The following is a 13,176-nucleotide window of genomic DNA, read 5'->3' as shown; positions in this document are numbered from 1 at the left end:
AGCTAGAAAATAGCCCCAAATCTGGGCAAATGAGAGCAGCACCTGAAAAAAAAAAAAACCCACCTAATACCTATACCCAAACCAAAACTGTTCACTTTGCCAATGCTGATTTTTAACAGGAATTCAGGTGAAAGAAAATATGTGAGGGCACACATATTACTAATAAACCAAGTGACTGAAGGAATTAAGAAATTGTTATTAAGAAATTAAGACATTGTTATTACACCAGGACACTCATTTATGAAAACCATTTAAGTCATGAACTCTCAGAAGACTGCTTAGACATAACATTGGCAGGCTCTACACAGGCCAGAGTTTGATGTTACTACTTGATGGAGGTACTGAAAGATCCCAAGAGGGTGTGTTGTGGGCAGGGAGGGTAGGGGGGGGGGCGGGAATGGTCACTTGGGACTTGCATGGCAATGGGTGGGTTCCTTCCAAGTTAACATCTCCCTCCATTGCAATAGTATGGTAGCACTAACGTCCCACCCAATTTCCAAAACTAAAAAAATAAAGAGTTTGGAATCTAGTCGCATAGTAAAGGGATCGACCCAAAATCGCTGGTGTTTGAAGTATGTGATCCACTAAGGGGCCATTAATTCAGGCATCCTACTAGGAGCGAGGAACAGACTGTGCATCAGTGTCAGGAGCGAACCCCATCGGGTGGGGACAGCATTTGAAAAGGTTTGCTTGTGGAGTTTGCAGAATGGCTAAGTTGAAAACAATAAAAATCAGACATGGCTGAGGGCGCCCCACTTAGATCAGGCGGTGTGTCCAGGTATCTGTGTAGTCTGTCCATAGCGTGACTTGCATTATAGGGCCAGAAGCATGCACAGACCCTGACAAAGCAACCAAGGAGGTTCCTCTCATTGCCTTACAGACTCCCAGAGAAACCGGTCAATTCTCGAACTCAGGCGAGGTCCCAAGGGCCGCTTTGGAGCCCAAACGATGGGGGTGGCGATGGTACTTACGGACGCAGGCCATCAAGTCGTGGAAGATCTCCTTCGGGAAGAGGGGGTGCTCCAGCCCCCGGAAGTAGAGCTTGAGGACCCCTGCGATGGAGTCCATGTCGTGGTCATTCTGGTCCCCGGCCAGCGGGTCCTCGCCTGGAATGAGAAGGGAGACATTGAGTCAACACCGCGCAATCTCCGCTGCCATGATACGCGCTCCCCCGTCCTACACTTGAACAAGCCGTTTGATATGGCCCTCACAGGCCTCAACCTGATCACATGCCATAAGTGTGCTACCAGGACAGCACTCCAACCCCAGAGTGCTGGCACTGGGACAGGGAGACATCCCTTCCAACTTTGGCCACCTTCGCGAGACGCGCTCATTGGACAGGGAAATGTCACTAGTGCCTGTAGAGGGGCGCTACACCCCACTGAGGACACAACATGCGAGCGATATGTGTGGGGTCGTGGGGGTCTGCCGTAGCAGGGCAGGCTGAACGACAGCTTTTGGGGGTGGGGTCAGCAGGGATGGCCACACTGTTGCTTCCCTGTTGTAAGGGAAGAACAGGCTAAATAAAAAAACACAGGCTCTGTAAAGTTGCCCAAATCGATGCCATTAGATATTCATTTTAATACTGTTTTATAAAGCGTGCACATTACAAACAAGTCGTTCCACAGCACAAAAGAAAAAAGGTATTGGATAAGGGGGCGTGGCCGAAAGGGAAGAGGGCAAAGTACAGAAGAGTTTAACATACATGGTTCAAATTCCTGTAACACCCTGCACCCACCATTACACAAAAAACCCTGCTTATACCACACTGGCCATGCTTCTAGAAGAGGACACACACACACACGAGAGAGATATATCCATATCTATATCAAGGTTTGTCGGGTCACCCACTCCCATTTCTTTCTAGCTGACCTCACGAGTACAGTTAAATGGTCCTGGCCTCCCAGGACACCAACTGTTAGAATTGACCGAATATAGTTTGTCTAGAAATGCAGTGTTTCCAGGACTCACTCCCAAGTAACTGAACTAATCGTCTCATGATCACAGCTCCAATGGGCTGACTGCAGCTTTCATCTTCCTGATGTCGGTAAAAAAGAGTACATAAGAGTTGTCAAATCAGAACTCCTGTGATTCAGGGTGTGACGTAGAACTAATTTTGCACACACATGCTGAGCATGGTTTTAGTGGTTGAAAGTGGTTTTGTTGTGTCAATTAGTGCACGAGGTGTTTTAAGGAAGGATAAGCAGCCTGGCTACGCCCCCCAGGGAAGGATAAGCAGCCTGGCTACGCCCCCCAGGGATGGATAAGCAGCCTGGCTACGCCCTCCAGGGATGGATAAGCAGCCTGGCTACGCCCCCCAGGGAAGGATAAGCAGCCTGGCTACGCCCCCCACCCGAAACCTCTCGTGAAGCAAGATCTCCGCTTGACTGCCATAGAGGACAAGGAAAATAGGTTCTCCGCTCCGGGCAGAGGGCGGGATCCAGACCTGGTTTTGATAAAAATGCAGTGCAGACCTGCCCTGGAAGGGAGCAAACTCGAGCCCAAATCGGCTACTGAAGAACCCATCGCAGACTGACCGCCAGCCAAGCCCCAGACTCCCAGAAAAGGCATTATCCTGCGACCGGGGGGTGGGGCCTCCCTCTACTCCATGCAAAGGACTGCCCTGACACAGAAGCGGGTGAGGGGCCTGCAGGAAGAGGCCTTGTGCGCTCTGCACTCACTGCAGCAGGCAACTCGGGTCTGCGAATTGAGATAATCGGCCCTTTCCCGGCCAAGAGAATCGGATCCCGCCCTATGAAAGATGCCAGCCCCATAGAAACGTCATGCTCGTCTCATGACAGACATGAAAGGCCCGTCGCCCGCCCCTGCACACGCGGTGTAATGACTGGGCAACAGTCCAATGCAGCCCCGCTGTCCGCAGGGACTTGCACTCCACTTCTGCATGAAGTCATCACCCACAGGGGGCGGGGGGAGGCAAATAACTTGTACTGAGGCCCAGGCATCTGGAAAGCGCATCAGCAGCGTCCTCACCGTCGTGACGTCACGGAGCCAGGCACCCTGGATCGCTCCTTTCAGCCGACCACCTGTCCCTGCGCCAACACTCGCTGCACAACAGCTAGCGACAGCTAATTCGGGGAAGTGTTTTATATAAACCTAGGGCCCGATTCATGGAAAAGTGCACAGAGATCCCGCAAAGCCCACGTGCCGAGAACGTCTCTGCGCGAGCCTGCGCGCAGAAGTTATTCTGCGTGCCGGGCAAATTCATGGAATAGTTCACGCAAAGCAAGTGTATACGCAAGTTGCGGCCGGTACGCCCCCGACACACCCCCAAGCAAAGCAAAAACAGCCACCTTTGCAGGCTCCCGCAGGCGTAAATATATGCATCCTTCAAACAGTGTGTGGGGTCCCCGACAATCAGGCCTGCATCTTGGGGACCCTAAGCGCAGTCGCCCATATCGGTTACCGGCACCCCGACAACATGTGAACGATTTATCGCAACTCGGGTAAAACTCTGAAAATCTGTGTGCGAACGAACCCCCGTAAACCGTTCCTGAACCCAGCTACACTGAATACGCGCACCCCTAAGTCATATTGGAACCCCAGCTGCGTACACAACCCCTAAATCTGACACCCGATCTTACCTCTGCACATGCATCCTATGTGCAAGTGTCTGTATTCCTGCCTTCGGGTGGCGGATAGTACGAGGGCTTTTTGTAGCCATTTCCCTGCCGAGACGTAGCGTGCTCGGATCCATGAATACTTACCGTTCCAGGCAATAGAGGGCGTGCGATGGACAGCCTGCGGCCGTCCCTCGTAAGGCCCACATTTTCCCTTGTTCTTCCTCATTTTCCAAGTTCCGCCCCCTACCCTGCTCTCTGTGCAAGCCGTGCCACCCTCTGCATGGTGTCTCACGCAAGGCACTTGACCTCTCGCAGTGATGTGCAGAGCCTGCGTGAAGGCCCAGCAAAGTACGAAAAAGTACAGCGCAGTCGATTGCATGAATCGACAAATGGGATTTTGCGTGCGGTTTGGCACACAGTCCCCATTTTCCACACAGATATTTCCATGAATCGGACCCCTAATGTAGAATAGGCCTTTTCAACTAAGCCACACAGGCCAAAGCGCCATCCGCCAGCCTCCTCTGGAAGTATCCCTCCAGTTCAGAGCCACTGTGCAATGCATTGTGGGGATGCAAATTAGCTGAAAAGCTATAAAGATATTCATGCAGCCATCATTCTTGCCACACTCCTCCAGGCTACTGGCTCAGTCGGTTCCACTTTTTCACCTAGACATCGGACAACAGGTTCAGCAATTTGTGCTTGTATTTGTAATGGTTTGAGAAGCCACTCTCAACACGGGGAGTTCCTTCACTCCCCACTGAAGGTGTTACTCAACAAACTGTTTGATTCACTTATGCAGCTCTACGTCAGACCATATCATGCTCCTTGAGTCTCGCCCCCGAATCCCCTGAGCGAACTATGAGTCAAGAACCAGGCCGGTGTACAGGAAATCTATTTGTTCTTATTTAAATTAAAAGTAATAGAATTTTGCACGAAAATGTCAAACACCACTTTATCCGTGGCGCGCACAAACTTCTCTCAACATAAATCACTAAAGTGAGTTGAAAGGAACTCAAATCAGAATTCTTTACTTTCTACAAATTTCACTTCAAGGAACAATTAGCGCTGGTCAGTGAACACATTTGTAGATGTAGTGTTGCACAATTTCAATTTTCCTGCAAGCTTAAAAAGCTAGCAGTAGGTTTTCAAGATTGGTACAAATACATATGGTGGTTATGATTTCACCCACACCTTTGGTTTAAAATAAACACAGGGTGATTTAGCAGTTTGTTCAGTGTTGGGGAAGTCAGACAAAAAAACTGCAATGATTTGCGGAATTTTGGATTTCAGACCCCCCCATACCCCATGTGTTGGGGAAGCTGGACAAAAAGATCAGACTGATCTGATAACAGACACCCCTCTTCCTTAAAGAAGTCTGGGTCAGCCGGACAAAAAGGATATCCCAATTAAATTATAGGCTATAGTTTCCAGAGCACACTGCGAAGTGATCTTTGTTAATTTCGAATTTTAACAAAAATCACCCGGTAGTGTGCCACCAAATGGGGAATTAAATTAATCTTTTTAGTTAAAAAGGCTAAGGCTCTACAGTTTTGCCGCCCCCCCCTCCCTATAAAGGGAAAGGATTCAAGGCAAGCAGACTCCCCCCACCTTTTGGTTTCCCAGGGCTCAGTTCTACTTACACAGAAAGCCTCCGTTTAAAGTTCAGGAGAGCCAGCTCCATGTCAGGACACACTGGAAAGATAGGGCAGGGGTGTGGTCACTCCACTCAAGGATGGCCTCCTGCTCTCCACAATAGGACCCAGTCAGCGTTTAGGCGTTCCTAGCAATAGACCGCTCCACCCAGATGCACTCTTAGCAATCTATTCTGGTGTTTCCTTGCAGCTGTCAGATTGTAAATTGCAGCAGCAATCTTTTGATGGAAATTTCAGCAGCTCTTCACTTCCTCCTGGTGCAGTCCCCCTTATATAGTAGTGAGGACACCACCAATTTTACAATCTTGGGGGAGTACCGTACAAGAGGTCACACCAATAGGATTGGGTAGTTACCCTTCTCTCTCCTCCCAAACTTAGCCTTTCAGCCAGGATTCCTTCAGGGGTCTGAAGCAGACATATGGCAGCTTCATTTACAAGTCCCATTTGTTCCCATGTGAAATTTGTGCAAGAATCTAATTAAGTGGCAAAACTTCACATCATTTTACTAATAACTGCCATAACAAATATTTTCATTTTCAGTTAATAATGAGGAATTTAATAAGACGACAGCCAGGTCTGCACCATTTTGCACGGCCGTTTTCACAGAAAGCGTAACAGTTATGAACATGTCATTTCTTACACATATTCCTAATTTTACCCTTCACCAGTTTGCCAACTCTTACATGCCGTACATTTTTAGATCAGCCAGGAACCTAGTTTAACTGGCCATTATAGTTCCCTAACTCGTAGGTGCATGAATTTTATATCTCCAAAATCGCCGGGAAATAACCTAAAAATTGGTACATAAATGAAGGAAATACGATTTATGGTTGCTGGGAAAAAAAGCCTAAATTATAATAGCCCTTTTAAATTAATTGTAAATCTGTATGTTCAGCCAATAGGAATTCTGGTTCATCCAGCCATCTGTCTCCCTGGGCCAGCCTGGGACCAGAGGTTTTTTTTTTTTTTAAATTATGAGTCTCTTTGAAGTTGATTGTTTGCTCTATGAAGTTGAACTACCCAGTCTTCACACCTTTTATTCATGCTCCAGCCAAGGGGAACTGTCCTGCTATTACTACCTCCAGAGCCAGCAAGTCTGGGGAACACTGGGGTTTCCACACCTTTAGCAGGACATGCTTTATTGCAGCTGTAATTAGATGGGGTATGTAACATCCAGACTGGCAGTGGGGGATTTCTTTGTGATGTTTTCCCACCCACAAAAGGGTTTGCCTTGGGCTGACATTTTTCCATGGAAAACAAAATGGCTTTTCAAACGTCACTGGTATTTTGTATGCAAAACATAATATACATTACTTTTATCAACACGCCCCATGTCTTTTTCTGTGAAAATGTTCCCGTTAGCAGTGGTACATTTTTCACATTTAAACTGCAAATAGATATGTCAGGCCGTTTTTGGGGTCCGTGTTTAAAAATCCTGCTTTTCAGGTGAAAGGGATCTTCAGTTTTCACTTGCAGCCACAAGCAAAGCTGCTTTTGTGTCAATCTTGAAAAAATCTGCTTTTCAGGGGAAAGAGACCTTCAGTTTGAAGCCTTTGAACGCACCCCAAACAGAATCAGCTTCCAATGGATTAACACGTGGTGCCTGCTTCTGAATGGCCGTCCAGTTTCACCTCTGCCTTAATAGAAAAGAGGCAGGACATTAACCAAACAGCAGCCTGCAGACCGTCTCGTGGAGGCCTTTCTTGGTGCAATATTCCAACCGTCCTTTAGGTGTCAGTGATGAACTAGTCCAAAGTCCCTCAGTCATTTTATTTGTTGACAACTGTATGTCCTCAATAAATTAGGACTAAAATCGATTCAGGAGCTGGTTCCATTGCTGTCTTGACTGATGATCAGGGGCCATACTGTGACATCCTGCACACTGTACAACCTTGCAAAATAAACCCGCGTTTTCCTCTGCACGGTGCTCAAAGGTCAGAAACCACGTTTCCCCTAGAGGACCCCAAGATTCAGAAAAGGGCATCTTGTTGTGGTGTAGGCAGCTAATATCGGGGCAGCATTGCAATTGTACCCACCATGGCCTGCCGCACTAGCGACGATATCAAAACCCATCATAAGACACTTTCAACTCTATCGACTTGGAGAAGCCTCTGAGCCGATGTGCTTACGCTTGGAAACAGGCACTTAGTTGTGTACCCCAACAATTGCCCTTCCTCTACCCTGCATGCATATTTAATAAAAGCTTCAGTGCGTCCTACCCCAATAACCAGTCTAACCCCTCTATCTTTTACCATTTTCTTCAGAAGACTTAATTTTGGCAAGCCAGTCAGGCCACAATATAGGTACTGTGAAGCCACTATGGTGACGAATTTCATAAATAAGAAAATGGTTGCGCGTTTCTTCTTGGGAAAACGTGTTTCATCCAATATGTCACAGTCTATGGAAGTTGGAGGGTTACCAGACATTTGGTCGAAAAAAATTGGTCGACCAGACAAATGGTCGAACCAATTTGGTCGAAAACCAAATGGTCGAATTTTTTTTATTTATTTTCACCCTTTTTTTTTTGGGGGGGGGGGTCCCCCCCAACCCCCTTTTTTTTTTATAAAAACCCATTTTTGTAAAATACACGAAAACCCGAAAAATAAATATATAATTAAAAAAAAATAATTCGACCATTTGGTTTTCGACCAAATTGCGTCCACCAAATGTCATTCGACCAGTTTTAGGTCGACCAAATGTCTGGACACCAAGTTGGAGATCTCAAGCAGCTGCCCATGGATTGAAAACCATCAACGCAAGTCTTCAGAGTATCGTTATCTCATAATATAGTGATTTAGCCTTCAACTGAGTCTGTTCCTCACCATATTCAGGTTTTCTTAAATAACAGAATTTGTGAGTGGAAATAGGTTAGGACAGTTCGATTGGAAAGTGTAGTTTGATCCCAAACCGGTTCATTTTGTTTGAAAACTTCCCCCTTACACAAAATGCTACGCTCAATCAATCCGTGCGCTCCTTGAACGCCCAGTTTAACTTATGAATTCAGATGGATTTTGAAGTAAGGAAATTGTGGTTCTAGAAGAGAGACCATCTGGGGTGAGCGGGGGGGCGGGGTTAACTGCAACGTTTGGCTTTTGGGAGGATTTGGACTACACAGGCCATCGGCCGAAGCCAGCAGAGTCAATGGGAGTGTCCAGAGGGTTCGTAGTGGAGAGATGCAAGTTGCATGGCGTCCAAGTGAAGCGCTTTGCAGGCAGGAGGACCACTTGGACAGAGGCACAAAGTAAGGAAAAGCTGTGCTGGCGATTTCTACTCGTGGAATGGAACCGTTGAAGGTAAAAGGCCTCTTCAGGGATTCAACGATGACCGGCCCTCAAGCACCATCTCGTAGACTGAACCAACCAATGTTCGCGGTACTGGTACACTTAGGAAACTTTGCTTGCATGGTCAGCCTAAGGAGGGGGGTGCCAATGAAATAGAATTGCAGGAGGACTTGTCCCCTAGTTAATACACGCAAAATCAAAGAAATAACATTCATATGATGGTAGCTCACACCAATTAATTCACTATGTAGTCAGACTCCACAGTCTCGTAGCTTTCTCGAGCCTCTTCACAGGGTCAGGGTCGGTAGAAACTCCAGTTGCAGGGTCTTTAATGAGACTCCAGATTCTACGAGGTTTCTCGAGCCTGATTTTAGCCTTCGGGTTGTAGGCAGAGTCTCACTGTCCTCTCTGCTGACTTCCCAAATCAAACTCTTTTTCCCTCTCCTCTGGAGTCTCCTATACGCAACATGAACATGGTTTGGGAGGATGTGAGCTATTTTACCACTCAGGGCTTGTCCTCCACGGTCAGGACTGGCTGCTGGTTCCTGTAGCCGGGGGAGTGGTCGTTTGCAGTCTAACCTCCTGGTGTCTGGGCGCTTTTAAGCCGCGAGAAGAGGGCTTTACAGCCACCTCTTGCGGTCAACAAAGTACGAGGCTGCGAAAGCTCGTGGCAAGAAACGCAGATCCTGTAGGGTTGTCGGGTACAGACCTCACTCCCTTGGGGACCTTCAATGGAAGTATCCCACCATCACTGGCAGGAGCACGTTGCAAAGAAGAGGCAACAGGCGAGGCAGGTCCACATCAAACTGAACTCATCTATCTGCTACTCTGGGAAAAAAAACAAGCAACATATAGCGCATGCCCTGCCTTTGCTAACTACCTTACGGTGTGCGAGAGCGCTGGGAGGAGTGTAGGGGGGGAGAAATACTGCCTTTTCTGAAAATCTGGCCCCATTATTAGCCCATAAATGTGGAACTGGAACATTTTATAATACCGCCCACAAGGTGTCACTGTTCTCACATGCTGGATAAGCTCTTATTCATACAGCCATGATAAATGTTATCTACATTAAAGGGATACTCTAGTAAAAAAATTTATTTAAAAAATAGATAGGCCACATTAAAAAAAAAAATACTCGCATCCTCCGTTTTAAAACTTCCTATGTACAATTTTGAGCTATTCAAGCTCAAAATTCGAAAAAGCAAGCAGGGGGGCCGCCATTTTGTGAAATGGAGGCCCTCCTGTGCTGGCTTTTGCTTTTGCGGCACTAATGAAGGAAAAGCCAGCCAGCTGTAGTAAACAAAGTCTACCGCTGGGTGGCTTTCCCTTCATTAGTGCCGGGACTCGGAGGACGCGGACCGGAGACCAGAGCAGGAAAGCTGCAGCTGAATCTCGGTAAGTGCTATTTTTTTTTACAAAAAATAAGCACTAGCTGCGTTTTTTTTTTCTAAGTTTTCCGTGCTGAAGGAGACCGGAAAACTTAGAAATAAAATCGCAGCTTTAAAAACGTTGCATTTATGTTTGCGGTCGCTTTTGAAGCGACCGCAAACATAAATACAACGTTATTGTGTTGGAAAACGCTGCGGTTTTAAAACCGCAACGTTTTCCAACACAACCGTGTTGTGTCTGCCTGAATCGCTTTTCCATTTGGGGCTCTCGGGCTCCCGGGGAGCCCGGGAGCCCAAAATGGAAAAGCAGATTCAGGCAGACAACGTAGCATTTCCCATTTGGGGCTCTCGGGCTCCCCACGGAGAGGCATGTAAACATAACCGCGTGTGTTTCTGCCTGCTGTGGCTTTCACTTTGGGTCTCCGGTGCTCCCAGGGGAGCACCGGAGACCCAAAGTGATAGCCACAGCAGGCAGAAACACACGCGGTTGTGTTGGAAAACGCTGAGGTTTTTCTTTCCAAGTTTCTCAGGCTCCTCCGAGCCGGAGGAGCCTGAGAAACTTGGAACGAAAAACCGCAGCATTTTCCACCACAATAACATTGTATTTATGTTTGCGGTCGCTTCAAAAGCGACCGCAAACATAAATACAACGTTTTTAAAGCTGCGGTTTTATTTCTAAGTTTTCCGGGCTCCTCCAGCCCGGAAAACTTAGAAAAAAAACTGCAGCTAGTGCTTATTCTTTGTAAAAAAAATAGCACTTACCGAGATTCAGCTGCAGCTTTCCTGCTCTGGTCTCCGGTCCGCGTCCTCCGAGTCCCGACACTAATGAAGGGAAAGCCACCCAGCGGTAGACTTTGTTTACTACAGCTGGCTGGCTTTTCCTTCATTAGTGCCGCAAAAGCAAAAGCCAGCACAGGAGGGCCTCCATTTCACAAAATGGCGGCCCCCCTGTGCTTGCTTTTTCGAATTTTGAGCTTGAATAGCTCAAAATTTTACATAGGAAGTTTTAAAACGGAGGATGCGAGTATTTTTTTTTTAATGTGGCCTATCTATTTTTGAAATAAAATGTTTTACTAGAGTATGCCTTTAATATTAATCTACATGAATATTCAGATTAACCGGAATGTCGAGATGGTCAAGTGATCAATTTCATGGGCGTGGATATGCGACAGCGGTGCAGAGTCGTCTCTTACCTCTCTCAAAAGCATTCTTGATGTCGTTCACCTCCACCTGGGACCCCGACACCCTGAAGATACCCTCGTGCTGCATGCCTGGAAACAGAAAGGAAGCTTGTGTTGAGAAAGTAGGTTGCAGAATAGAGAAGTACACCCCAGCTCGCAGCTGCAACCCAGTCACCACAATCAAGACATCAAGACCTCCCCAATCAACCCGAGTACTCATAAGGGCCGTATTTGAGGCTGGGCGAAGTGGGCAGTTGCCTAGGATGCAGGGATTCTAGGACGCAGGTTCAGTTGTTCCCAGCCAGTGCTTGAGATTATCTTCTGAGCGCAGACTGGAATAGTCTTTTTTCTCTCCATTTTCAAAGAAGAAAGAAAGAAACGGGGCACATTGTCATCAGAGCATGTTCAAGAAGTGAGTATTGTTAGATGGCCGCACACACAGCACTGAGTGGGCAATTGGGAGTACACATTTTCTGTTGGTGGGCGTTTTCAAAGGGAAGGGGTACATAGCAAGGGTATGTGTAAAACAATGACTACACGCATGCATGCACTACTATGGCTGCCTTTTATTTCAGTGTGTTTTTACATCTTTGAAGTGCCCGGAGTCATTTTCTTTAGGTACCCATTACTTTGCAGGCTGGTAGTCTTCTAATTAATATGGGAAAAATAAAAAGTACAATAACTCTTTATATTTTGGAGTTAATTCTAAGGTGGTTCTGTAGACCTCTTACCACCTAACTCAGATAAGACGCGACAGACCAACAACAATAATAATTCCAAATATTAAAAAAATCTTCAAATCATCAAAAGTGTCGCCTGACAGAATAGTCTCTCAAAAGAGTCTAACCACGTATATACTATTTATATTGTGGGGCCAATAGGATGACTCCGGGTCAACGTGTTAGAAACAAGATAATGCAGAGCAACACGCAGGTTCCAGTCCTAGTCTCTGGTATTAAGCCGGTTATAAAAGTTGAATTAGTCAATTAGTTAGATTTTGCTTGGTTGGTTTATTATGAGATTTGAGTACTTTTATTCCTCTCCAGAGCAGATTACTATTTATTAGCCCTGTAAAGTCAAACTTAAGTAGAGTTTGAATGATATGAGGCCAAGTGTCCTAGCTGTAAAACAGGTAATTCTAGAAGGGATTCAGTTCACAGTGTACTCCGTTTAGAAAAGCCTCACTCATTGGTTATTAGACTATAGCATAGCTCTGACAAAGCCAATTGTTGTGGCTTTTAAATGATTTTATAATGTTTAGCTGGAGGGTGCACATCGGTTCTGTGCTATGGGGCGCAGTCTAGTGTTTCGCCATGGGAGATGGGCATTGGCAAATCTACAATATGCATGCATTTTGGAGACCTGTGAAGTTTTGGATGCAGGCAGTAGGTAGAGGATTATGAGTTTATAATTAGGAAGGGAGTGCAAATTCACAAAGAAGGCCGGTGTCGGCCACGTGTGCATTGTATGCACGAGTTTGCAATCCGTGCAGTGAGAGTGCAAGTGTCAAGCAAGCAGAGGTGAAGCAATGGCTGGCCACATGGTTCACCATGGCAGAGTTGGCAACATGTCAGTGCCCTACAACCGTGTGAAGGTGCCAACGCAAGGAGCATGCGCCTACAGAGAGCACGTGGCGTGGACGCCACACCATAGTATTGCAATGGGGACCCTGGACTCTGGAAACATTAATGCAGGTTTGCGGTTATCAGACTAAACCACATTCCTTGGCATTGGCATGGACGCGTGCCAGCAAAACATAGAAGGGCTCTTCAGGGGGCGTACCCACTCACCGTGTCTGCTGATGAACCGAATGCAGCTTTCAACGACCAATGGGATTGCCTGGCCCGAATCCTAGAGAGGGGTGAGATGCATTAATGCCATTTCACTTCTTAGAGGCGTTCTACAGAACATCCCCCACCAACAGAACCTTGCCTACATGTCACACGTTACACATCATTTCTTACACGCTTTTCGGGGCACAGAGTTTGAAGACCAGCAGCAAGAGATGTGTGAAGCAGGAAAGGAGAGCCAGAAGGGGCACGGCCAGCGGGGTGATCCTTCAGAAAGCAAGTGGGGTACAGTGACCAGAAGGG

At 46.9% G+C, this 13,176-nt stretch overlaps 1 protein-coding gene across 2 annotated transcripts in view; it reads right to left on the bottom strand.

Annotated features, from left to right (window-relative positions):
* Nucleotides 1-13,176, bottom strand: part of SRGAP2 (SLIT-ROBO Rho GTPase activating protein 2) — a 400,495-nt gene that overhangs the window by 81,843 nt on the left and 305,476 nt on the right. For both annotated transcript variants that reach the window (XM_069633174.1, XM_069633175.1), the window contains 3 exons: nucleotides 12,874-12,934; nucleotides 11,096-11,173; nucleotides 972-1,106 (listed from right to left, as the gene is read on the bottom strand). In XM_069633174.1, the coding sequence (XP_069489275.1) occupies nucleotides 972-1,106; nucleotides 11,096-11,173; nucleotides 12,874-12,934 (274 nt within the window). The remainder of the gene's footprint in view (nucleotides 1-971; nucleotides 1,107-11,095; nucleotides 11,174-12,873; nucleotides 12,935-13,176) is intronic.

The sequence above is a fragment of the Ambystoma mexicanum genome, chromosome 13, assembly GCF_040938575.1.
Source record: "Ambystoma mexicanum isolate Mex_15411 chromosome 13, UKY_AmexF1_1, whole genome shotgun sequence".
Classification (NCBI taxonomy): domain Eukaryota; kingdom Metazoa; phylum Chordata; class Amphibia; order Caudata; family Ambystomatidae; genus Ambystoma; species Ambystoma mexicanum.
This window is presented reverse-complemented; position numbering and strand designations above follow the sequence as displayed.